Source organism: Telopea speciosissima, chromosome 10 (genome assembly GCF_018873765.1).
Source record: "Telopea speciosissima isolate NSW1024214 ecotype Mountain lineage chromosome 10, Tspe_v1, whole genome shotgun sequence".
Taxonomy (NCBI): domain Eukaryota; kingdom Viridiplantae; phylum Streptophyta; class Magnoliopsida; order Proteales; family Proteaceae; genus Telopea; species Telopea speciosissima.
In genome coordinates this window covers 53,169,636-53,195,761 of record NC_057925.1, presented here as the reverse complement: position 1 = coordinate 53,195,761, position 26,126 = coordinate 53,169,636, and the positions used below count along the sequence as shown (strand labels likewise).

Sequence of the window (26,126 nt, the reverse complement as noted above, 5' to 3'; positions counted from 1 at the left end):
ACAAAACCCCCACTGTGATGCCTTTTTTTATTTTATTTTTATCATTTGGAATTTAGCATGCTGAGCTCTCTCTAAACTATTCTTTTATTTATTTATTATTATTATTAAAGGATCAAAGCTCTAAATAGACCAACAACTGGATAGATGAATCTGGATGCATAAACAACTTGAGATTTGGAAGGTATATATATATATATATATATATATATATATATATATATATAGAGAGAGAGAGAGAGAGAGAGAGAGAGAGAGAGAGAGAGAGAGAGAGATGAATTTTATTAGGGTTGATGTTCTCTGTGCCACAGCGTAGCCTACGCCCAATCACATGGGTTGGGTATTCAAGGGGCAAGGTGGTCATTTCTCCCACCCCCATGTGTCTGAATACCCCCACGTGGGTATTCAGTCCCACGTTCACCCCTATCCACCCTGCGGTTACCTCCCCCACACCCTTAGCCTCCCCATGCCCTTCACCCACGACACAAACACCATCACCGCCCAGGCATACTCGCCTACTTAGTGATCTCTATGCCACTACTACTGCTGCCACATCCCCACCACCGGATCCACTTGCCAGGCTGCCCACTCGGCGCCTTACTGGTCTAAGTGTTACTACTGATGTTGTTGAGCCTAGTTGTTTTTCGCAGGCTTCAAAAGTACCCGAATGGCGCAAAGCTATGGCTGAAGAATTCAATGCCTTGCTTCGGAATGGTACTTGGTCTTTGGTCCCACGGCAGCCTCATATGAACCTTATAGGGTGCAAGTGGGTCTATCCCATCAAACGCAAGGCGGATGGCTCTCTGGAGCGCTACAAGGCACGCCTTGTTGTGAAAGGCTTTCACCAACAGCAAGGCATCGACTATGATGAAACATTTAGTCCGATTGTTAAACCGACTACCATTCGTTGTGTTCTCTCCATTGTCGTCTCTCAAGGGTGGTCCGTACGACAGTTGGACGTTAGTAATGCGTTCCTTCATGGCCGTTTGGACGAAGAAGTGTATATGTCACAACCACTAGGGTTCGCTGACTCTAATCATCCAGGTTATGTGTGCCGTCTCCATCGTCCCATTTATGGTCTCAAACAGGCCCCAAGAGCCTGGTTTCACCGGTTGTCTGACTTTTTTATCCTTCTTGGATTTCGTGGTTTTCGAACGGACACATCTCTTTTTATTCGGAATGAGGGTGCTCATGTTTGCTATATCCTTATATATGTTGATGATATTTTGGTAACAGGTAGCAGCCCTTCTATGATATCTTCTCTGTTACAGCAGTTGGCAGGTGAATTCTCCATTAAGGACCTTGGTGCTCTCCACTTTTTCCTAGGGGTTCAGCCTACCCCACATCCCAAGGGGCTGCACCTCTCACAGTCTCGATATATCTCTGACCATTTGGTGCACACGAATATGGCGAACTGCAAACCTGTGAGTACTCCTATGGCTACCACTAAGGTGGCATCGGCTGCAGGGGGTGCCCTTCACCCCGATCCCACAGAATACAGATCCGTGGTTGGTGCACTGCAGTATGTGACCCTCACCAGACCAAATGTTTCTTTCGCAGTTAATCAGGCCTGTCAGTTCATGCATGCACCCACTTCGGACCATTAGCAACTGGTCAAGCGTATACTGCGCTATTTGAAGCACACTCATAGTCATGGGCTACTTATTGAACGGTCTCCTTCCCGATCCTTGCAGGTTTTTTCTGATGCAGATTGGGCAGGGGACACTGGTGATCGCAAGTCTACAAGTGGTTTTGCCATTTTTCTTGGCCCTAATCTGGTGTCTTGGACTTCTCGCAAGTAGAAAACAGTGGCCTGATCCTCAACTGAGGCCGAATACAAGGCACTGGCTGATGCCTCCGCTAAATTAATCTGGATTGAGTCGTTGCTTGGTGAACTTGGCTACCCTTTATCTGGTGCTCCTATTTTGTGGTGTGACAACATTGGGGCAACCTACCTTTCGACAAACCCAGTGTTCCACTCCCGCACGAAGCACGTTGAGATTGATTTCCACTTCGTTCATGACCGTATAGCCAAGAAACAACTCCAGGTTCAATTTATCTCCACTAAGGATCAATTGCCCGACACCCTCACTAAACCACTTGGCACTGCCCGGTTCCAGTTCTTATGAGACAAGCTGAAGATTCGGGTTCCCAATTCTCCACCTTGAGGGGGTGTAATAGGACGGTACACTCTCTCCCTCTTTTTCCTCACATGTGATATTGGTTTTGTCACATGTGATATGGAGTGTTGTCCAAGCATTCTCAAGATCTCTGAAATCCATCCTACATGGTAACTGTGATCACATGTGATATGGAGTGGTGCCCAAGCATTCTCAAGATCTCTGGGATCGGTTCTACATGAAAATTATGCATTCCAATTGTATTGTAATATTTACTTCCATTTCTGTTTAGTGAGATATCTCAACCACTGTACCCATTATATATTCACCATTGGAAAATCAATGAAACATGGCATAATATTGCAACTCAACAGCCCCTGACATAAAGAACATTTGACCATTTTATTATTATTACCATGGCAAAACTTTTCAGAACAGCACACATTGCCAATGTAATAAAGGTGACCAAATATTTTTCATGTGACTTATTGGATGAGATAAATTTTGATGATGGTAAACCTCAAGGTGCCTTGTTCACATGTAAATTTTCAGCTTAAAAGAGCTCGCCAAGTGGCAAAGTAGAGGTTTAAATATTTAGGACTATGGAAAAGTGCAAAATAGCGGCGGTGAAACATATTAGGCATACATGGATATTCATGAGATGCACGCCAATACACATAAGAAAAAAGTATTTGATTGATGGAAAGGAGTTTGCTGTCCGTGGCCCTGCACTAGCGCATGGGCCAATGCAAGTACACAAACAGGCATCCAAGGGGAGGGGCGAGGTGGTCATTTCACTACCCCAAAGAGGGCATAGGGGAACGCTGCCGGGCAGCATTCTTTTTCCTTGATTGATACTGATGTGGAAAATTAACACATGACTAATCCAGATCATGTATCATCTAGCCAATGGTCAAGCCTCAAAATTGCCACATTATCATTTCACGACACACAATGAGGATGGGCCACTTTGATGCTTTGATAATTAATTCATTAATTCATTAATTCATATATTCGATGCCTATCTGTCTTTCTTAACTCTCAAAACTGAATCTAAATAGAAAAACCACCACTAGCATTACCTTAGCCCTAGAAACAACAACAAAGGACCCACCTAATAATATGCCAACGACTAACTACAATTCCTCATGGTAATGGTGGTTTTAAATTAAAGGAAAGAAGAACATTGCCTGATGGTGTGGATCCTGCATATAGGCATAGGAAAATTACTGTCTCATCCCTTGTGAAATAAAAAATCTCATCCATGTTAATACCTTTATGCATGCTCTCATTGATCCACGTGCTGGTGCAGGGGCAACATAGGGTTGCAGCATGATCGGGTTGGCTTTTTAAAATCTCAGTCCGACCTTGTGCCCTCTTAGCTGGGCTCAGGCCAGACCTGACTTTGACTTGATGCCTAAAAAATCCAACCCTGACCTGCCCTCAGGGCCAGGCTGACCCTGACAATGAACAACCTTAGACATGAGGAGTACTAATTTGGGCCTTCTGAACTAACTAAGTGCCAAATTTGTTGGTTGATTAGAACTCCCCAACTCAAATAAAAGATTTACCAATTACAAATGAAAAAAATATATATATTGGCACCCTTGAGATTAGAAATACGTAAAGAACATCATAGCCTTTGTGATATCACATCAGAATTCAACAAGAACAGTTGAAACTAAAAGCCACTGGACAGTGGACACCCATGATATAGTTCTTTGTCCATCTCGGTCTTCAGCATTATGCATGGCACTTACGGATAATAAAATATGAATTTTTGGTCCAACTCTTTTAGGGAAGGGGAAAGGGAGATACAGGGGCTAGGCCTAGCCAAAGAAAAGAAGAAGAAGACAGGGTCGAGGCTGGACTCCAAGGTCTCAACCCTGACCCATAGTTAGGGCTGCGGCTTCTATCCCATCTAATTACTGATAAAAAAAAGACTTTTAGTCTCTCTCTCTCTCTCTCTCTCTCTCTCTCTCTTGTTTGTTGATGTATTATTTATAAGCATTGATAGATTTGGTACGGAGGGTCCAAAGATAGTTTTGACTTGTTTGTAGTAGACTTTGGAGCAAGTAGTGCATAGTCTTAATAAGCTCTCGCAGTAACGGTTGAGAAGTCGCATTGACTGCTAGTACTCTACTAGCATCAAAATTAGATACTAAGCATACAATTCTAAGATTCCCTCTTGTATTTATTTATTTATTTATTTTTCCTTGTTAGGCTTATGGAAAGATAAAGTCCATGAATTGAGAAAGATTCTCCTTTGTGTTTTTTTCCTTGGTGGCCATGGTTTCATGAGAAAGTTGATACTCAACTTTCCAACTTCCAAGGGGTACTGTGGATTTTTTTTATTTTTTTTTAAAACATTCTTACTCTTGGTCTATACTGATCCACCAAACGATATTGCTTTCTATTGATATCGATACGAATTGAGTGATATAATACCGATACCTCAAACCATGATAGAGATAGAGAACACAAAATTACACTAACTCCTTATGGTGGGGTTTTTTTTTCCTCTTGAAAATTAGTTATTCCTCTAAAGTTTAGGTATGTATACCCACTGAAAAAAAACCTGTTATCCTCTCCAATTAGTGGGTGCGCAGGGAGTGCCCAATGAACATCTGATAGCTGGATTGACTAGGCGTGTGCTGATTGGTCGTGCACCGAGATGTGGGCCAACCAATCCAACCGTTGAATGCCTTATTGGGTACTCATTGGGCGATCTCCTCATTGGAGAAGACCCAGGTCAGTTTTCCTTGTGTCTAGTCTTTTTATGGTAATCTAAAAGGGATTCGGCCCCTCTCTTGCAAGCCCAGAACCTAGAGTGTGTTTGGTGAGGCATCCAATGGCCCTGGGCTATTGAGTGCACCAGGATGTGCGTTAGATGGCTCAGGCCCTATACATGCACAATTTTCGATGCTTCTAGAACCTACAACCATTTTTGGATCAGAAGATAAAAGGTATAAATATGATAATAGATTTGGCTTTTGGCCCCTCACAATAGACAAAGAAACAAGTAAATCGAACAACAGCATGGTTCTAAGTATTGGTATCGTATCACTCGTATTGGGCGATACGTATTGGTTTTGCTAGTCATTGATATCGATACTGTACCGATACCGTATCGGTAGCACAGTACAGACAAGGGGTAAAATTGTCAGAAAACTCATTTTTTAAGAAAATTCAAGGGCATTTGTGTCTGATACAGCTGATCCAGGATGATACCGTATCGGTATCATATCGGTTTTGCGGATCGCCGATACCCGTTCCATTACCGTGCACTAAAACCATGAACATCAGTAAGTATTGCCAAAATGTTGAATCGACCAAAAGAATGTTTAATGCTGCAAATACAGCCTCACCATCAAGAAACTTATCCTCTCCAATTCCCTATAACTCAGCAGTGCGACAATGCTAGTGTGGATGCCTGACACGTGGCAACTTGGACATTCAACGATCTGAGCTCATTGACTATGTTGAGTTCAGACCATTGGATATTTGAGCTGCCACATGTCTGACATCCACACTAGCACTACCGCACTGCTGAGTTATAGGGAATTGGAGAGGATAACGTTGTGTTTGCTTAAATGCCAACGTGAAAATCAATCGATTGGGCCATAGGAGGTCTCTCTCTCTCTGGTCTTTAGTTTACCAATCCATTAATTAATGATACTTGGGAGAGAAAAAGATGTGCTAGGCAACATTCACAAAATCAAGAATGCTTTAGATTTTTTTTTTTTGGTAGAAGGCTTTAGATTGAGAATCAGAGAAATTAGACTTCAGATTTTTATGTTTTTTCTTTATAATAAGAATTTATTAACGAAGATGATTCGTCATAAGAAGAAGAAAAACCCATTAATTAATGGTGATTGGGAGAGAGAGAGAGAACGTTGTGCTTGGCAACACTCAGAAAAAGTAAACGCTTTAGTGAGAATCATTCAGAGAAAACAGATTTCAGAAAACCATCCCTTGAATTTGAATATGATTTTTTCATGTCAGCGTCTCCATTCCCTTTCTCCATTTCCACCACCACCACCACTCATTCCTCCGTCTGCTTCTACATCTCTGTCTGTCTCTCTCTCTCTCTCTATCTCTCACTCTGCTTACACCATTACTTCCCACCGTTATTCTTTCACCACCAGCAGATGCTCTCCCTTCTTACAATGATTCTCTTTCATGTTCCGCTTATTCCCCTATTGTCCCAATACAAATAAACGTCTTTACTAGCAGAAGACCTGCTGCTGCTTCGGCTGCCTGTGTGCAACACAAGACACAGACAGAGTCAGAGTCATGCTTCTATGGCTGCATCCTTCGAGACACGACAAGTTCGTACTCAATCCAGAGAAGACCCTTTTCGAATTACTCTGCTTTCTGTTCCTCTTTTGTTTTCCTACGCCCCATCATGCCTGCCGGGAGCTCGATCGAGTGTCTTTGCTGTCCTTCTCCCAGAACCTCTCAACTCCTCTGAATTGGTCTTCTTCTTCTTCCTCGGAATGCTGTGGTTGGGAAGGCATTTATTGCGATGCTAACGGTTGGGTCAAAAGTCTATGGCTTCCCTCGAAAGGACTCAGAGGACCCCTATCTGTCTCTCTTGCTAACCTTACCCACCTCTCTTACCTCAATCTCTCTCATAATTTCCTATCTGGGCCTCTTCCACTTTCCTTCGTTTCGTCCTTTGATCACCTAAAAACCCTCGATTTGAGCTTCAATCGTCTTTCCGGTGAATTACCGGCGTCTGCATCACCCAACCGTTCCTTATCTCTGCAGATTCTTGATTTGTCATCCAATCTCTTCTCCGGAGATTTTCAGTTATCATTCCTCGAACAAGCTTCGAATCTATCGACATTGGATATCAGCAACAATAGCTTCAGAGGCATCATTCCTTCTTCAATATGCCAGAATTACGCTATGCTTAAGCACTTGGATTTCTCCTTCAATCTCTTCAGCCAAGGGATTCCTTTGGGGCTTCATATGTGTTCGCAGCTGGAGGTTTTCAGAGCAGGTTGGAACCAACTTATAGGACCTTTACCCGATGACATCTATGGTATAATTTCGCTGAAGCAGCTTTCCGTTCCCTCCAACAATATATCAGGAAATATAGATGGAGCTGATCAGATCGTTCGCCTTGTCAACCTCAACATTCTTGACCTTTCCTGCAATTATTTGACAGGGCAACTACCTCAGGACATTGGGAAGCTGACGAATTTGGAAGAACTGATCCTCTACCAGAACAACCTCACTGGTCTTCTGCCTCCATCCTTCACGAATTGCACAAATCTCCGGGTCGTGAGTCTAAGGCTCAATGGGTTCGAAGGAGAGTTATCCACCATTGATTTCTCCAAATTTGTGCAATTGAACACCCTAGACTTGGCTGGAAACAACTTTTCTGGTTATATGCCACTAAGCATATACTCATGTCCCTCCTTAACTGCAATCCGATTCACGAAGAACCAGCTCGAGGGACAAATCCAGCCTGAAATACTTGCATTGAGGAAACTATCTTATCTCGCAATTTCGGCCAATCGGCTGACCAATATCACTGGAGCATTGCGGATTCTGATGCATAGCAGGAACCTCACCACACTTCTCCTGGGGGAGAACTTCTATGGAGAGGCGATTCCCGTCAACATTGATTCTGATGGATTCCAAAATATCCGGGTTCTGGCTATTGGTGGTTGTCAGCTCACCGGCCAATTGCCCAACTGGTTAGTTAATCTCGGGAAGTTGGAGGTCTTGGATTTGTCTTTAAATCAGTTCACAGGTTCAATCCCTGGGTGGTTTGGAACACTACCAAAACTCTTCTATATAGACTTGTCTAGTAACTTTCTTACAGGAGAATTGCCTCTAGAGTTCACAGGGATGCCCATGCTGGTCTCATCAGTTCCTTTGAATCAGATTAATCTCGAGCTACCCGTCTTTGTCGTCACCCAAAATAATAATGGGCAAGTGTACACTCAGATCTCCAGTTTACCCCCTGCGATATACCTGGGAAACAACAGCATTAATGGCAGCATTCCTCCAGAGATTGGAATGTTGCATAACCTTCTTGTGCTAGACCTCAGCCTCAACAAGTTCTCTGGTGTGATTCCTGACCAGCTATCCAATCTCACCAACTTGGAAACACTGGATCTTTCAGGGAACAACCTTACCGGTGAGATCCCATCGTCGCTGGTTCAGCTCCATTTCTTGTCTTGGTTCAGTGTTGCATATAACAATCTGGAAGGGCCTATACCAGTGGACGGCCAGTTTGATACTTTCCCCATCTCCAGTTTTGTTGGGAATCCAGGGTTGTGTGGTCCGCCCGTGCAACGGCCTTGCCACATTCAAAATGAGGAAACTACCACCAGTCCTGCACCCAGCAAGAGCACCAACGCGGAACACCTTTTGGTAGTTCTCGGAATATGCTTAGGGTGTGGTTTTGTGTTCGCTGTGCTAACTCTTTGGATAGTATCCAAAAAGATCAAACTCAGAAGAGAGGACAGTAACAAGATTCATCTGGAACTCAGTTCATGCAGCTCCAATTTTGGCGTACCTCCCCTTATGGTGGAGGATTCAAGTCTGGTGATGTTGTTCCCCGGAAACTGTAATGAATTCAAGGATCTCACAGTATCAGATATCTCAAAAGCAACAAACAATTTTGACCAAGAAAACATCATAGGCTGTGGGGGATTTGGATTGGTATATAAGGCAACATTACCAAATGGAACCGTGCTGGCTGTTAAGAGACTGTCTGGAGACTTGGGTATGGTGGAAAGGGAATTCATGGCTGAGGTTGAATGCCTTTCCACAGCTCAGCATGAGAATTTGGTCTCTCTGCGTGGTTACTGTGTGCACGATGGATGTAGGATGTTGATTTATCCCTTCATGGAGAATGGGAGTCTGGACTACTGGCTACATGAGAAGACTGATGGTGCATCTGTACTTGACTGGCATACTAGGCTGAAAATTGTGCAGGGAGCGTGCCGTGGGCTTTCTTACATGCACCAGATCTGTGAGCCGCACATTATTCATCGGGACATCAAATCTAGCAACATCTTGCTTGATGAGCATTTTGAGGCTCATGTTGCAGATTTTGGACTTTCACGATTGATCTTTCCATATGACACCCATGTCTCAACTGAGCTGGTTGGGACCCTAGGCTACATTCCTCCTGAGTATGGGCAGGCCTGGGTCGCCACCTTGAGAGGAGATGTTTACAGTTTTGGGGTTGTTATGCTTGAGCTGCTCACAAGGAAGAGGCCTCTTGAGGTCTTCAATCCAAAAATGACAAGGGAATTGGTTGGATGGGTGCAGAAAATGAAGTCTCAGGGCATGCAAGATGAAGTCTTTGACCCTCTTCTGAGGGGCAAGGGGCATGAAAAAGAGATGCAGCAGGTGCTCGAGGTGGCTTGCTTATGTGTCAATCAAAATCCATTCAAGAGGCCAACTATCACGGAAGTGGAGGGTTGGCTCAAGAATGTAGGGGTAGCCCCATAGACCAAATATAAAGTTACAAGTTTCTACAAAGATTTAGTCATTCTTCAGTTAGTCTCTCACACTGTAGTTATATTTGATTTACAAACAAACATTTGTGCCTTGTATCATAGCCACAGAGTTTCACCCCTCTATAACTATGAAGTTGACAAAAGAAAGGAAAAATGGTTTTCAACTTCAGCGTTTTGAAGCTGCTGCTTATCAGGATCCATACAAGTGATTGTGCAATGATTCATCCTTGAAAGTAAATCGAGGAAGACAACATAGAAGCCAGCTGTACTGTTTGCTTTCTCGGTCCTTGTCATGGGATTAGAGGATGGATTTTATCCTCCATAATTGGCCTTCCTGTTTTCAGCATCATGCTTCTGATACATACTAATTGTTTTCACTAACATTAATTAAGAACCTAGTGTAGGCCCTTCTGTAGATGAGAAATGGCCAATAATATCTCCAGGCAATCTCTGCTGTTTAAGAGACAGGAATATTTTCCCTGTTTTTCTTTGTAAAGGGCATTGACTGTTTTTTGACAGATTTCTTACTGCAAATCATTCTGTGACCATATTCTTCAATGAAATTACACAGCTTGGCAGCACTTGTGTCCCATAAACTTTTTTGAAGCAGGTAGATATTTAAAATGAAAAGAAAATATGTAAATTAAATATAGCTCAAGTTCATCAAACCAATACAGTTTCATCACAAAAATAGTCTGTTCTTTCAAGGATCTGCATTCCATAATCTGGGAATGAGTGGGGATGATTTATGGGCAGCGGTACTTCTTTGAAGTGCATAGCTACATTCTTCTAGTTCACTTCATTTCCAATTTTGTTTTGATACAGTAGGAATTTAAGAAAATCTTGCTCTTTCATAAATTAACCACCTCCAAACAGGTTATTGGAATTTTCCAACTATTCTGAAGGAGCTCACATATCTAGTTGCCTAATAATATGACATTGAGTTGGTTTTCTTGCACAGTAGTACAACTTTTGCTGTCCAAACAAGATAATATGATCATCAGATGATGTTGAGAACAGCATCATTTTCCTTTTGTTGCCAAGAACTTCTGGAGCATTTATATGCATTCATGATCCGGTCCATCCTCAGCAAACAGGTGTATGAATAATTAATCTGAGAGTGGTGAGACTTGAGCTTGGTGATGACTCTGTATTTGTGATTATAGCTACCCTGTTTTATTTTGTTGTTCAATGTACTTTTGTTTTTTCCTTTCCATGTACTCTGCTACAAAAAACATTAAGCTTGGAAATGTTGTGTAATGTTCATTTAATCTAATCAGATTAGTTTCTAACATAATTGATAGCTAAGGAGTTATACCTACCAGGCTATGATCAAGAAAAGGTAGAGGATTATGTTTCCTTCTCCTTGGAAGCCATTGAATTGACCCAAACAGGAAAGCAATCCCAAAGAGGGAAGAGATTAGGGACTGGTATAATTCATATTAGCTATCAACCATTTAAGCTTATTGAAATAATTATTTTATTAATCCCCCTCTGTTTGGGAGAAGGGGTGTTGAAGCCTTAAGGAACTATGGTTAGTGTCAATAAGGTCTTTAGCTTTGAGTTCACACATAATTCGAGTTCTTAATACAAGATATCATCTACGACTAAACTTTGATTGATTCTTTACCTCATTTTATACATCTTATTTTCTTTTGTAGATAACGAAACATTCTCTTAGTCATTCTTTCCATTGTGTTAACCAAACACTAATCAGTTCCATTGAAAGGTTTATGAGAACTTTTTCTTTGTTTGGAGTGAATCAAAAGGATATTGAAGACCTCATGTTGAAGATTATAATTAGCTGTATTGATTCTTTTGGCATATGCAAGTACCTATTGGGTCTTAGGTTTCTTACAATAGTTGAAGCTTCTTCAATACATGGATGATTAGTCAAAGTTATTTTTTGGTTGCAATTACTTAGAAGAGTATGATACCTCTTTGGCACTGGGTAAAAACCAGAGAAAGAGCAGGCTTGTGTTTTTTGCAGTGCTTGCTTCCTCAGTCTCTGATTCATTGTTGACTTCCTTTCTGTGACTCTTTGTTTACATCACAGTTTATGGGGAATGTATATGGAACTGTGTTAGGTTTCAACCCCTAAAGTAGAAGTTCTCTCAAAAGGTTTTCTGGTATTTTCAAGTCTACCAGCTATAAACATGCCATCAATGAGAATGCTGTAAGCTCTTATATCAGGTATAACTGTGCCTCTCTCCATCAGTAAAGCAGTTCTAGCGCCTCATCCAACAATACATGCCATGAACCTGCATGTTGTCAAAGAGCCACTGTGCAGCCCTAACTCTGTTAACCAGGCAGTATCTACATATTAGTGTATCATCATCCCTTGCCAACTATGTACCAAAGGAGCTTAATGGCCTCTTCTATCCTCTTAAACTTTTATTACCTGTTAATCAACACCTTATAGGTAACATGGAATTGAAAATTTTTAGGGCATCCTTCCATTTTCTTTTGCAAACAGTATCCATCCATTGATGTACTACTGTATGTGATTGTATTAGGCTCTACACCTATTCGAATCGTCATCTCTAGCAGGGAATGTGCCTCCAAAACCTCTCTCCTCCTTTGCAAAGAACATCAACAAGAATGCTGAAAAAACGGCGAGGTCTGGGGAGGGTCACAATGGAGAAACATTCACCTAAGTCCACCCTCTATCTACAAGAATGCTAATTAAGGTATATCTATTGAGATTCCACAGCTACTCTCAATCGGGCTTAATCAATCAACCCGGCTTTTTCCATGCATGATTGAAGGAATCAAAATCGGGTTATGAATTATCCATTATTCATGTTTTGATCTTCATTTTTTGTCCTTTGTTTCATTCTTTCAGCCAGTAGAATAGTAGAAAATCAATAAAACTTACATTTTATAGCAGTATCTCCTAAATTATTGTATAAACAACTCTAAAAAATTAGAGATTTTGGGAAAAAGTAAAGTTTTCCTTCACTATAGAGAATCTCCTCTCCACTGATGATTTTGACTCCTGTTCCATCCCATATTGCATATATTGCATAGGGTCAAAAATACCTTTCCTATTAAAGGTTCAGATCTTTATGGTGGTGAGAAACAGGAGTTTTTTTTTTCTTTATTTTGATGAAAAGAAGAAAATGATAATTAAATATTAAAAATATTTACATTATTACCAGTGGACGTGGGTGATTAAAGCCTACTCTTTAATACAAAATGTATTATTGAAGAGAGTTCAGTTGTAGAAAAAACAGAAACAAGGTGCCAAGGCCATGCATGCTGAGAAGGGTGAAAGCCGTAAGCTCCTGGATCTTCCCTGTGCATCAAAAAAACCTACAAACTTAAGTGAAATGTCCATCTAATAAAATGCAAAAAACCCAACCAAAAATATTTAGGATTTTTATTTTGATAAAGAAAAATATTTAGGACTGGGTTAGAGAATCCTACGCGCAAATGATGATAGAATAGATCAGGAGAAGAATTACAACGGAAACAAACATCAAGATCGTAGACATCATAGGGATATAGAGTAGTCTAAATTAAGGGGGTGGATGTTTAAGTTAGAGATCCAACAACCTATCTTGGGGTAGGGTCTCGCCACCCACACGTCACATCTTTTCTTAAATCCCAAATAAAATAACAAATAATAAAAAATAGACATTGTCCAATGAAGAAAAACAGGTATTTGTTTTTCTTAGATTCCAACTTTTAGGGTTTCAGCCACTTGCAATAAATTCTCATAAATCAGACTGGAATCCATGGAGAGCAAACTAAGGGTCCTTCCAGCGTTTCCAGCTTTAAAAAGAGGATCAATTATTGTTCTACATGCGAGTTTTCACACCTTATTAAACAAATTCATGGCCTCTGCTATCTCCTTATAAAGGGATAAAAATCCTCTGCAGTATCGGTGTGCGGTGTATATCCTTCGACACAGCAGAGACCATGAATACCACGCGGTACTGCAGAGGATCAAATGCAGAGACCTCTAGATTTATCCCAAACATGGAAAATCTGAAATAATCCACTAATGGGCATAAGAAAGTTTTGCAGAGACCTTTAATTCACTGCTACATGGCAGATAAAGCAGGTATCTTTACCGAAAATAGAACCAACATATGACTGTACTTGTGTCAGATTCAGAGAAAAAGGAGAAACAAAAAAGAGGATCGTAACAGAATGCGTCATATCAAAGATTGAATGATCCACTCTTCCGTAAATAAACAGTTTACCTCATCTGCAGATCAAAACCTAAAAACCAACTAATATGAAAAAAAAAATAATGGCATAGATAAATTAGTAATTGATCGCACAAGTGAGGAAGGAGAAGAGGAAGTTTGGAGCATTACTCATGAGCGATCACACACACCTGTTTAATGGTGAATCTATATACTCAAAGCATCATTTTGTACTGAGAAACACAGTGATGAGTGATAGAGTGAATCTAGTGTGACCTCCACCACTGTGTTTTCTCTGTACAAAAAAATGAAATGAGTAAGCTGCGCGTACGCCTTATGTTTTCTCTATTGGTAAGAAGAAGTTAAATTATATAGAAGGAAAGAAGGCTCTAGGTCTAGGGTTTCTCCTTCTCTATACAAAACCGTCCTTTTACTATAGCTTTCAATAGTTACGGCTGGGTTGATTTTTTCTCTATGACTATATATGAATTAAAATGCTCTACGATTCCTTTATCTTGCGGAGTCTTGAGAGCTTGACATGTGGAAGATATTTCATCCAACGGTGCGAGCTCGATGAACTTAGTTTTTTTCACGTGTCAAGTTCTTAGGCCCCAATTGCAAAGTACTGCTGAGGATTTCTACTCCTTTAAGGGGATGTAAAGGTGGACTATGGGTTTTGGCTTCTCCCCATCTTTGTTTCTCTAATATTGTTATGGGAGAAAGTTCTCTGTCCGGGAGTGTGGCCTGTGCCAGCACTCCCATGAGTCTATCTCTCTCTTCTCTATTTGAAAAGACACCTCTGCCCCCTTGTTTTGAGGAGGAGAGAGATAGACACATGGGAGTGCTGGCGTAGGCCATACTCCCAGACAGATAACTACTTCCCTATTGCTGTTAAGCCTTACTTTATTGCACTACTTTATACGATTCGCTCTGTGGTGCTGGATACTTCATGTCTTTATGCCCCTCCTCACTATAATCTTCGTGGAACTTGTTGGTCTGATCTTTTAGATTTGTCTCCTCTATCTCTTGTATGTTTCATATAATCGGTGATTTTCAACGAGGTTCTCTTGGCCTCTGAAAAATTGGGGTGCTCCTCATTACCATCCCTCTCTTGTAGTCCATTCTCTTTTTATCTTTTTTTTTTTTTTGGTAGAAAAGACTATTTATTCATGCGAGTCCAGCGCAAGGAATCTGAGCTACAGAGGTCAGACAGCCAAGGAGTGGAAATCGGCCAATTTGTCTCACTCACACACGACAAAGCCTTCCTGGCCAAGGAGTCAACCACACTGTTAATCTCCCTGGGAACATAGGAGAAAGAGCAGCTCCTAAAGAAAGAGGAGAGGTGTTTGATATCCTCAACGATATTCAAGACCTCAAAAGGGGGAGGGGGGAAGTTTGAGACAGCAAGGATATGATCCTTTTACAATCGGATTCAACCTGAATATCGTCAATAACTTCCGCTATGGCGTATAGAAGACTCGTCCTAATAGCAATAGCTTCCCTCTAGAGAATTGATGAGAAGGTAGAAGGGGAAGAAACTGCCACAGTAGTCTTCCCATCAAAATCCCTAATAACGAAGCCCAAGCCTCCTTTGTTGTCGACAAAAGAAGCATCTGTATTAAGTTTGGGGGGGAGACCAATTGTCAGGGAGCTTTACAGAACTTAAGGTGTCGTTCTTGCAGAGTCTGGTAGCATTCTTAAACTCTTAAAAATAATGCTCCACTGATTCGATAAGCTCTTCAGGGGTTTTCTCCACTCTGTTAAAAATCAACTCATTCTGTGCTTTCCACAAAGCCCAGCAGATGAAGGATGCTAGGCCAGAGAGATCTTTCCCAATTTGTTTACTAGCCAAGGATACAGAGTGCCATTGATGGATAACTTTAGACAACACCGGAGCTGGATTAGGAGGGATGTAAGATAAACTACTAAGAGAGTGTGATCCACCGATTCCGAATAGAAGCCACATCTAGGACAAGCAGGATCAGTAGGCATCCTTCTCTTGCTTAAGCCCTCTCCTGTAGCTAGACCCTTCGCACATGTACGCCACAAAAAACTCCATATTTTGGGAGGGAGTGGCATCCCCAAATATGTTTCCAAACTTCTCTTGGGATGGGCTCTTGGGGTACAGAGGATGAAGAAGAGGGCATTGACCTTTCTTTAGACAACACTGTTGTGGGAACACATTCTCTTTTTTATCTAATCTCTGGTTTGTTTCTTGAAGAAATAAAATTATTAGGCTCATGCTTGACCTGGTCTAACAAACAAAAGCCATCGGGCCTTATCAAGGAATGCCTCGACAAGGCATCTGCCTCCCCTGATTAGGTAACTTGTTTTCCTACGGTGTTTCTTAAAAAGCTTCCTTCTTTGTGGTCTGATCATAATCTCATTTTCCTTCAACCTAGTCATGGCCTATAAGTCATTCAGAAAGTTTTTTCACTTTTAAGAAGCTTGGACTCACCATCCTGATTTCTCTTCTTTTTGTTCTAACAAGTGGAAGGGGTTGGGCAACGACCCCTTTTATCGAAAGTGTCTAATCTAGGACGTCTTCTATCAGTCTGGAATAGGTTTGTATTTGGTTGTATTGATTATTTGAGGGTCAGATATTTTGATAATTTTTTTTTTGTCTAGAAGACTCATCTAGCTCGTCTATTTCATCTGGTGATTTGAGTCGAATTTTTTCTCACTTGAAATGGATTATTAATGCCCGCAAATCATTCTGGTTAGAAAAATATCGCCTTCATATTAAGGAAGGTGAATGGAATACTAGGTTTTATCATTCTATTTCTAAACAAAATTAGAGAAGACGTCGTATTGATTACACTCTTCCTGGACGGGGTAGAATTGATGATCCTAGGGGAATTGTCAATGCCTTTGTTGATCATCTTAGTTTGATGTTCACTTCGTCTAATCCACTTGACCCCAGCTTTGTAGAAAGCTTTATTTGATCCTTTGGTGTCTCATGAATTGAGTTCCTCCTTGTGTACTCCCCCTGAGATAGAGGAAATTAGACGAGTTGTGTTTTCTTTGGGGCCTTTTAAAACCCTTGGAGTGGATGGGTTTCAAGCGTGTTTTTGCCATAAATTCTGGGATCTTGTCTGTATTGATATATTTGCTTTTGATTCGTTTTTTTTTTCAACAATTCAATCTTGCCCCAAGGTGGTAATCACACATTGATTTGTTTAATTTCCAAAAAAGATGAGGATGTTCGGTTCATAGACTTCAGACCAATTAATTTATGTAAAGTTTCCTAAAAGATGAGGCTGTTCCAGTCGTAGCCTAAGTGCTTTTCTTTTAAAGAGCTCTCCCCTTTTCTTACCAAAAACAAAAGAGCTCTCCCTTGTAGTTGTTGGACCGACTTTTCCTCTCTCCACCCACGGTCTCATTCACCATGGAGTGGGAGAGGGCGGGAAAAAGTATCGGGAGGCTATTTTGGAACACACAAAAACCTTAGTCCTTTATTTTGCTGTTTGTAAATTCTTATCTTTGGGGCCTCTCCTTTTAGGGCACCTTTCCCATCGTTCAATTTTCTTCTCCATCCTTTTGAATAAATAAAATAAAATAATAAAAAATTTGACACTTGAAACTTGAGACCGGTTCTTCTCCTTGCAGCTCTCTGTCTCTCTCTCTCTATAAGTCTCTCTCTATATAAAAGAGAAACATACTAATTTGCTACTTCAAAGTCCCCAAAAAGGGATAAAGAACAATGCGTAGTTGCTTGGTTCCTACGCCTAAATAAAGGAGCATGCTAAATTACTATTCCTCTTCATAAATAAAAAATCCCATCCCTGTTGATGCCCTTATGTGCATTCTCATTAACTACTGAACTGGTGCAGGAGCCACATGACCAAGCAGCAGTTTCTTGCCCAAAAACACATGCACAAAGGGAAGAGGCTTTCCTCAAAAACAGTTTGTATACAAAGGGCATTTTATGTAAAGAGAGTGGGGAGTCAATGGCATGGAATGTGATATAGTGCGTAATGAAATCTGCACACTAGCATTGTGGGGATTTTTTTTCATAAATAAATAACTCCCAAACTCTTTAGGGCAAACCATTTTATGCACAAATCACATGAACCTAAACTCTTTCGATAAGGGTGGGAGGGGAGGGGAGGGGAGGGGGAGGAGAAATTCCAATCTGCTTCTTCAAACAAGATTTTACAAACAGAATTCGTGGGAGAGGAAAATTTGACAGATAAATAAAGAACCAAACAAGCCTTAGTACCACCAAAAAAGAAAAGAACAGAGAGAAAGCTAATGCTTCGGAAATGATAGAAGGTTTGTTAGTACCATAATGGGGAAATGAAGAAATGAATTCAATGGTTAACTGTCTAGTTTGATGTTGTGTTAGTAGAAGAGAAGTCGATATCCATCCTGCAAATTCACAAAACCATTCATATCTTGCAATTTATATCAAAGCAATTATTGGAGAGAAGACCACTAACTGAGTCACATTGGAAGAATGAATATACTTCTTTTTGACAGTACGAAAGAAGGAAGAGGTAACAAACTGCCTAGGTTTGTCTGAGGAACATACAGACGCTCAAAAAATAACTAAATTGAGCAAAAGACCAGAAACAGGTAACACTGGCCCAAACAATGCTGCTGATGCAAATCTCATGTGCTCATCTGTTCAGCATGGTTGATAAAAATTAGTAAGACATTATTGGAACCAAAGCAGACAATGACAAAAAGTCAAATTAGTAAGACATTCTTGGAATCAAAGCGGACAATGACACAGTCTCCTAAAGCTCCTCCATCTTGAGTGCAGACCCTATTTGTCGCTTGGGTACCAGGGTTTTTAATTAAAAGGTAAAAACACATCCACATTAGGAAAGGTTCATAATGTGGGTAGAAGCGCCCTAAAAACATGGTTTTTACCTTTAGGATGGTATGGTTCATAACCAACCACCAACATGTTGGCTTCCTTTTTGAAAAATCAAATAAAAAAAGCACCTTTTAAGATGGTACAATTTCACTTTAACAAAGCCAGAAGAGTTTTGAATAAGAAAAGGAAGCAAAGCATAAGGCAGTAATGATAGAAAAAACAAGAAGAGATATCTATTTATTTATTCTTCGTAGAAAGCAAGCAAGAACGTAGATGAAGTTAACATATTTCACCCTCCACCCAGCTTCAGAGATCCAGATTGTTAGATATTTGAAATGTCACAACATGCCACAAGGAATATAAGAAAAGTCTTACAGCATTAGTCCACTTGAAAGCATTAAGATTTAATTTGGTAATGTCAAAGACAACCCCAGGATAAAAAAAACCCAACCACTGGATACTATACACCAGAAATGCAAAACTAAAAGAATAAATTAAATCCCAAGTATCCTTGTATTATTAGGGTTGAAAACTTGAAATTTATCGAAGAAAGCCAGCTTAAAACCCAAATTGTGTCAGGAGAAGAGCCACTTAACTGATAGAGGCTCCAAATACATAAAACTAATCTAGACCTTCCTTTTCTCTGCACAGGAGAAACAGAATACCCACCTGTGAACACTCATATAGGAGCTGCACAAGTAGTTCTGAAATGCCCCGTCTGATTGCAACGACTACAATGTACAACTCGTTTGACACGTCCACGATCTTCAGCACGAACACGCTTCTTCCTAGGTCGACCCGGTGGCCGAAGCGACTTGGGGGGATTTATTATAACTTCTACAACTTTATTGCCTCCATCCTGAGTTCCCTCTGATAACTCTTTCCAAAGGGTTTTATCCGGAACAGGATGAATAGTCTGTGAATATGTTTTTCGGTAAGTTGCAACAGTGAAGCAGCTCTCTGTAAAACGATGGACATTCTGCCGACAAGAGAGCAGTGCTGCCACTGCATGTGCACAAGGCAATCCATAGAGCTGCCAGCCACGGCATAGACAGCAACGATTACGAATATCAACAATATTTGTTCCTTCATGAGAAATAACTTCAAACTCGGCCTCATTTGCACGAAGCACTTGAAAAGTGCGTGCACGCTCAAGAGCTTCCGTCACACGGCTCTCAGCAGTAGGCACAAGTATTGTTGTCCATTGCATGCTTAGCTCACGTCTTTCATTAAACCAAGTCATTAGTTGCCGACGGATACACTCCATCATCTGAATTATAGGAAGTCCAGAGGCTTCAAGTATCCAAGTATTTAATGATTCAACTATGTTTGCTGTCAAATGTCCAAAACGAGTCCCCTCAAAATAAGCTGTAGCCCAGAGACGAGCTGGGATGCGACGAATCCAATAAGCAGCATCTTGTGAGATCTCTTCGATCTCCAGTATTTTGGCTTCAAATTCAATAACAGTAAGGGAATGAGCAGCTTCCCAGAGAAGGTTGACAAGCATTGTGTTATTGAACTCCTTTCGAAAGCTGTCACTCAGGTGACGCATGCAGAATCCATGAAAGGCTGTTGGGAAGTTTGCTTCCACTCCATCCACAATACCCTTCTGTCTATCTGACAAAATGGTAAGCCTTGGCATGTTCTCTGTGTTGGTCTCAAGAAGATTATGGAGTTCAGACAGGAACCACATCCAGTTGTCATCACTTTCCTCATCGACCACCCCAAATGCTAAAGGAAACAGAGCACCATCTCCATCAAATCCAGTAGCAAAAAGCAAGGTCCCAAGGTACTTGCTCTTTAAAAGAGTTCTATCAAGCCCGAGAAGTGGTCGGCATGCGTTGACAAAGCCATAGATTGATGCTTGGAACGAGACAAAAAGGCGTTGGAAGCAGTTATCTGATGGATTCCCATAAACTGAGGCAATACTCCCAGGGTTGGTCCGTTTAATTTGTTCACAGTACTGTGGAAGGAGGCGATACCCTTCTTCAAATGACCCACGAACAGCAGCCATGATCCGCTCCTTCCCACGCCAGGCCTGCTTGTATGATAACGTGATTCCATGAACCCGATGAATTTCTTCCAATATTTCTTTTGGCTTGCATTGTGGATTTTCCCTCAGGCAATGCTCCACAGAGTTTGCAACCCACTGGACTGACGCTTGTTGATGGCCCAGGTGGGTGATTCCTCCGCAGCTATGCTGCTCATTTATGGTTCTGATCGTAAAGGTTGGGACACCTGGAAGCTTTGCAGCATGGATTCGCCATGGGCATCCCTCAGCTGCACACCTAGCAGTAAAACGTGTCTTGTCTGACTTCACCGTCTTTACTTCAAAATGCATAGCTATAGCTGTGTCTCTCAATGCCCTACGGCAGCTCTTCACATCCGGAAATTCTTGCCCCACTGCCAGCTCATGGCTGGGGTGTACAACAAGAGAACGGCTCTGGAGAACAGGAGTCACTACTAGCATAGGCTGTTGCACAACCATTGCTTGAGAAGCAGGTTCTGAGGCCATTTCATGGTTCTGGTCCACAGTTAGCTGCAAGTTCTGATCAAGGCCAGGGCTATCTGGAACAGGCAATTCATGGCTCTCTGACAAGCCTAACTCCTGGTTTTGTGCAGCAAGAGATAATTCATGATCATGGTCTTCAACATGGTCATGACTGTCATCACCATCCTCAACAAATTCAGTGTCTTTCATTTGACTCAAAGCTAACTCATTCTCATGTTCAGGATCTTGGCCAGTCGTCTGCTGTAGAGCCATTGCAGGATCATGTGTCTGCCCCAGGGCCAGTTCATGGTCATGGGCATGTCCTAAACCAAGCTCATGATCATGTGTCTGCCCCAAACCTAAGTCATGGTCATGAGTCTGCCCCAGATCCAAGTCATGGTTCTGAACAATACCAATATCATGATTATGACCTAGAGCCAACTGCTGGTTCTGTCCGAGCGCCAAATCATGGTTTTGCCCAAGAATTAACTCGTGATTAGCCATTAGTTACAGAAATAAACCACGGTCCTGATATTTACCACACCACTCGGTCAATCACTTAAAAAGAAATGCTCAATGTATCGTTGATTATTGCCTTCTATCTGCACCCAAGCAATCCAGTCTTGAAAAAACAGTTCATACAAATAAAGTTTCTTTCTTTTCTTCTTATTTACAACACCAAATAAGTACAGAACAAGTGAAAATTAACAATAGATGAACACTAACTAGTACCTGTACAACCAATTTCTGGTTTCCCCTCTCGAATCCGTGAATCCGCAAGAATTATAAACCCAAAACCCTCCTGATGCTTCCACTGACACATGGATTTTCCAACTGCCACTTGATCAACCAAGGGGAAAAAAAGAGTGGGGAGGGGCACAACCCATAAGCCAAAGCCATAAAACATATATTGAAACTGTAAAGAGAGAAGGGGGCGGGGGTAGATAGTTAAGAGGAGAACAAGAAAACCTTCACTTCAAATCCGCACCTTAAAAATCCAACAATACAGCTAGGAAAACAAATACAAACAATAAATTAAATAAAAAAAAGAGGGGAATTGCTACCTCGGCAACCAAATAGAAGAGCCCAGAAACCCTAAATCACCAAGCAGTTTCCGAAGTTCAGAAAAGCCCCACCAACTTCGAAGCACAAGCACAACGACAACGCATCAACTGAAAACCAGAGGGTATCTGATATCTGATAAAGAGAAGAAAAAATCTATAGAACCTGAATTAGGGTTTCGAATCGAAACGAGCGAGAAGGGCAAGAGCAGTGGAAGAAGTGCTTCCTCTAACCAGCAAAACGGTATTTGAAAAAGGAAGATTAGAGAATTTGGCGGGTAAATTCTGGAAGAGGAAAAGCTCAAAGAGGGAAGGGCATGGATTGGGAGACTGAGAATTGCAGGGGCAAAGGGTAGAAGATGGGTATCGAAGGCATTTGGGGGAGAAAAAGTTAGGGCACCGCAAAAAAAGAGGGTATTTAAGTCAAAATCTAAAACGTTTTCTCCACCTTATTTATGCAATTTCCCAACTCACCCGTTCTACTCCCTCACTCTCTCTCTCTCTCTCCTCTATTTCCTTTTCTCTTTCTTTTTTTTTCCATTTTAGGGTTTCTTTCAATTATTTTAAATAAAGAAACCTAACTCCACAACAATATTAAATGATCGTTCGGTTGATGGGCCCACTAGGAAATCATGTGATTATAGAATCATCCTAGCCATCTGATCTACTATTATATCATCAAGGATCATAACAAAGGAAGAGTTATTTCACCATACGGCTCAATATTACCTGATTATTTTTCTTTTTTTTATCCCTTTTCTTTCCTATAAATAAAATAAAATAAAATAAAATAAAATATATAACTGAAAAAATTGCAAAAAAAAGGCAAAAAAATTTAAAAAAAATGAAAGTTATGCTCTGCATCATCTTGACTTATTAAACTTCTTAATAAAAAGTACCCAAAAAAACTTATTTCTATAACCCACCTCCTTTCTCACATTTCTATTAGTCAAGACATATTTCTTTATTTTACGATTAATTAATTGAAAGAGATTTTCGTTAGCAATTTCTTTTTGGTTCGATGATTAGAAAACCACTGTCCTTGTATAGATTATTTTATATCTTCTTCACATAATAAAGAATAAGATCCAAATTGATATTTCGCTATCACATATGAATGATTCCATTTTTCAACTCCTCATTAGTTGTAGCATGTAGATTCTTTCTTACATTCCGTTTGTAGAAAACCCTCTCTTTTATTTTTTTAAGGTGATAGAAACCTTCTTTCCAACCTACCAAATAAATTAAATTGAAAAGGTGAAATAGAAAAACCCTAACCCCAAGAACAAAAATAAATACTTAAAATTAATGATTTAATATTTAAGTTTCCTTGCAATATTGTATAAACTGTGGAAAGTTGGATACTCGTCGATTTTTTTTAATTTAAATTTTAATAATTAATAACATAATTGAGTTTGGGAGCTTAGGATTGCTAAAAGGGAAGTGAGAGAAGAAGGGTATTAAAGGACAACAAATTTAGTTAGAATGTTGTTGTTGTGGAAGACAAAGGTATATGACCATTAAGGGCAATCCTATTTCCTGTAAGATGGAAGGGTACTTTTGTACCACAAACCTTATTCTAACGGCTCTTTGTGGGCAACTTCGGATAATCGTTTTGACGAAAAGCCGAAGGAGGGGCTTTACGGACCTTCCTCTCCGTAATAAGTCGTTCAAACTTGTTGGGAGACGCCGCTCGTTGTAGCGTCGCCGATGAAGTTCTCAAAAGGAAACTCGTCCCATGAATCACTGAGTTGACTCAAAATTTACCGATGAAGCTCTCAAAAGACGAAGGGTTTTTCAATTGATATAGTCTTGAGTTACCTTATAAGTCGATTAATGGGATTGAGTTCTTCCAAGGATTGTATCAGTGGAATCAACACAGCCGATCCTCAGTTTCAATCCTCCCACAAAAGAGGTGATCTAGTGCCAAAGTGAAACTCCCTAGGAAAGAGTTTCTTGCCACCAAGCAAAAACCCTTAAGGAGAGCAGAGCTGCTTAGAAAAGATTACCTGATCCAAAGTGGGTCACTGTAGACATCAGTTCAAAAACGTGGTGGTATGTTAGGATCCCATATCAGTCATATGGAGTCTAATCCCTCATCGATGATCATGAAAGGGGTTTGGTGTAACTTAAGATGGAAAAAAAGGAGCATGATTTCAAAAAATGAATTGACACTAGTTACACTTTTGAGCATATAAAAGGCGGCTCCCGCCATTGCGGGGTTTGAGAGTGTCATAATGTATGCAGCCTCCCTTACCCCTGTTTCACGGAGAGGCTATTTCCAGAAACACGAACTTGAGACCACTTGGTCACAATGGAGCAACCTAATAATTCATATGTACTCTAATACCTGTGTACAATACATTCCACTTGTAACGTTCCAAAATCATGCTTAATGAAAAGCCAACATAAGAATGATAGGAGAAAGAAATTAACAATTACAACTCTCAAACTATAGTGCAATGCTTAATATTACTCAATTTGCATGTGTTCTACAATGGCACATTAGCATGAAACTGTTCCCAAAATAAAAAATTTAGAGCCTCTTCCAGCAGAGCAATAACTGCTGATACAACAATTTGCAATGGATTTACATATTTTAAAAAAAAAACTTGGAATTCAGGTCTCAAATCAAGGAGTCTTCTTCCCTTGGCATCCGGAAGTCTTCCTTAACTATCTTATCCTGAGTACAACCATGCGACCCACTTTGGCTTATCCTAAAAGCGTTAAATCATCGATCCTCCTGACTACGTGGATCATTCTCCAATAGCAATGGCAAAGTGAGATAAAACCAATCAAGGCCATTAAAAAGAAGTTAGTCACCACCAATTCAACATTGTTGTAGAAAGTTTTCTCTGTTCAATCATTCATCAAGATGTCACCATCTTCCTGTCCAGCACAGCCTCAAGTTTTGACAGTCACCTTTTGCAGGGACACATGTTTCATTTGATTATTGCATCCATTTATGATTGCTTTTGAAAGTACCACTTCTGCTCCATCCAAATTTTGAAGTAACTAATTATACAAGTCCTCCTCATTGAGATTCGAAACCCTTGTGAGTTCTATGACATTCTCCAAGGTTGCAACATTCCTACCACCCATGGCAGTTGAAGCACCCAAAGCTTTTGCAAGTGCTACCGTACTAACTGTGGGCATATCATGTAGAACCCGAAGACAATAGCAGCTACAAAACTATCTCCACATCCAACAGTATCAATAACATTCACCTGACAAATTTCCATATACCAACCGAAATTTCAAATTACAAGTATAGTTGTATGTACAAGAAAACTACTTAGGATGAACATACATCCTAGGCAGATCAATATGACAAATCTTAAATAACATTGAATTGGTGAATAAAATGATGTTCCCAGCATGGTCAGCAGCATGCAATGAAATAAAACAGAACTGAGTTACTTTATTACATATACCTTGAATGCAGGTGCACATGAAATAGTTGACATTGTTATTAAAAATTGAACCTCTAACACCCATTTTGTGCGTTCCTCCTTCCTAAGCAACTCCTGTCCAGCCAATATAGGGTTTCCTATTCCAGTCAATGATTCAGCCCTGAGATAGATTTGTATTAGCATACAGGATTAGAAATAGAGTGATTTAATATTTCTTTACCATTGTACAACATCAAAGATATTTCTCTAGCACTACCAGAGGAGAACCTAAAATTGGTAGTAAAATTTGAAATGAATGATTCTACAGTCCTCGTGCCTATGTAAAAAAAAAGTTCCAGATTTCAGGGAACTTCATCTCATCTGATTCCACAAGAACTATAGCCCCATAAGACATTGGATTCTTGGATTCTAAGCCTATTTACCTTGAATCCAGATCCTCTGTGACAACCTCCCTTATGCCAAAAGTCTATAATCAATAAATAGGTAATAAAAATCATCTCAAGGGCATTTCAATAAATAAACTATCTGTAGTTACAGCAGCACGCTGCAGTGTGTTTATGAAACTATCACAA

At 40.5% G+C, this 26,126-nt stretch overlaps 2 protein-coding genes and 1 pseudogene across 3 annotated transcripts; 1 reads left to right on the top strand and 2 right to left on the bottom strand.

Annotated features, from left to right (window-relative positions):
• The first annotated feature begins 6,158 nt into the window (after positions 1 to 6,158).
• On the top strand, positions 6,159 to 9,778 carry LOC122641496 (tyrosine-sulfated glycopeptide receptor 1-like). Its single transcript, XM_043834754.1, has one exon. It carries the CDS (start codon positions 6,414 to 6,416, stop codon positions 9,597 to 9,599), a length of 3,186 nt encoding a protein of 1,061 aa, XP_043690689.1. The 5' UTR covers positions 6,159 to 6,413; the 3' UTR covers positions 9,600 to 9,778.
• A 9,169-nt stretch (positions 9,779 to 18,947) lies between these two features.
• LOC122642661 lies at positions 18,948 to 22,565 on the bottom strand. Of its 2 annotated transcripts, none has more exons than XM_043836203.1 (3): positions 22,145 to 22,565; positions 21,813 to 21,920; positions 18,948 to 21,682 (listed from the first exon to the last, which is right to left on the bottom strand). In XM_043836203.1, exon 3 carries the CDS (start codon positions 21,582 to 21,584, stop codon positions 19,269 to 19,271), a length of 2,316 nt encoding a protein of 771 aa, XP_043692138.1. In that variant the 5' UTR covers positions 21,585 to 21,682; positions 21,813 to 21,920; positions 22,145 to 22,565; the 3' UTR covers positions 18,948 to 19,268. The 2 variants fall into 2 exon arrangements, with proteins under 2 accessions (XP_043692138.1, XP_043692139.1); XM_043836204.1 differs by having other exon boundaries at positions 21,813 to 21,914.
• Positions 22,566 to 24,931: 2,366 nt separating this feature from the next.
• On the bottom strand, positions 24,932 to 25,868 carry LOC122641803 (annotated as a pseudogene).
• Positions 25,869 to 26,126: the final 258 nt, after the last annotated feature.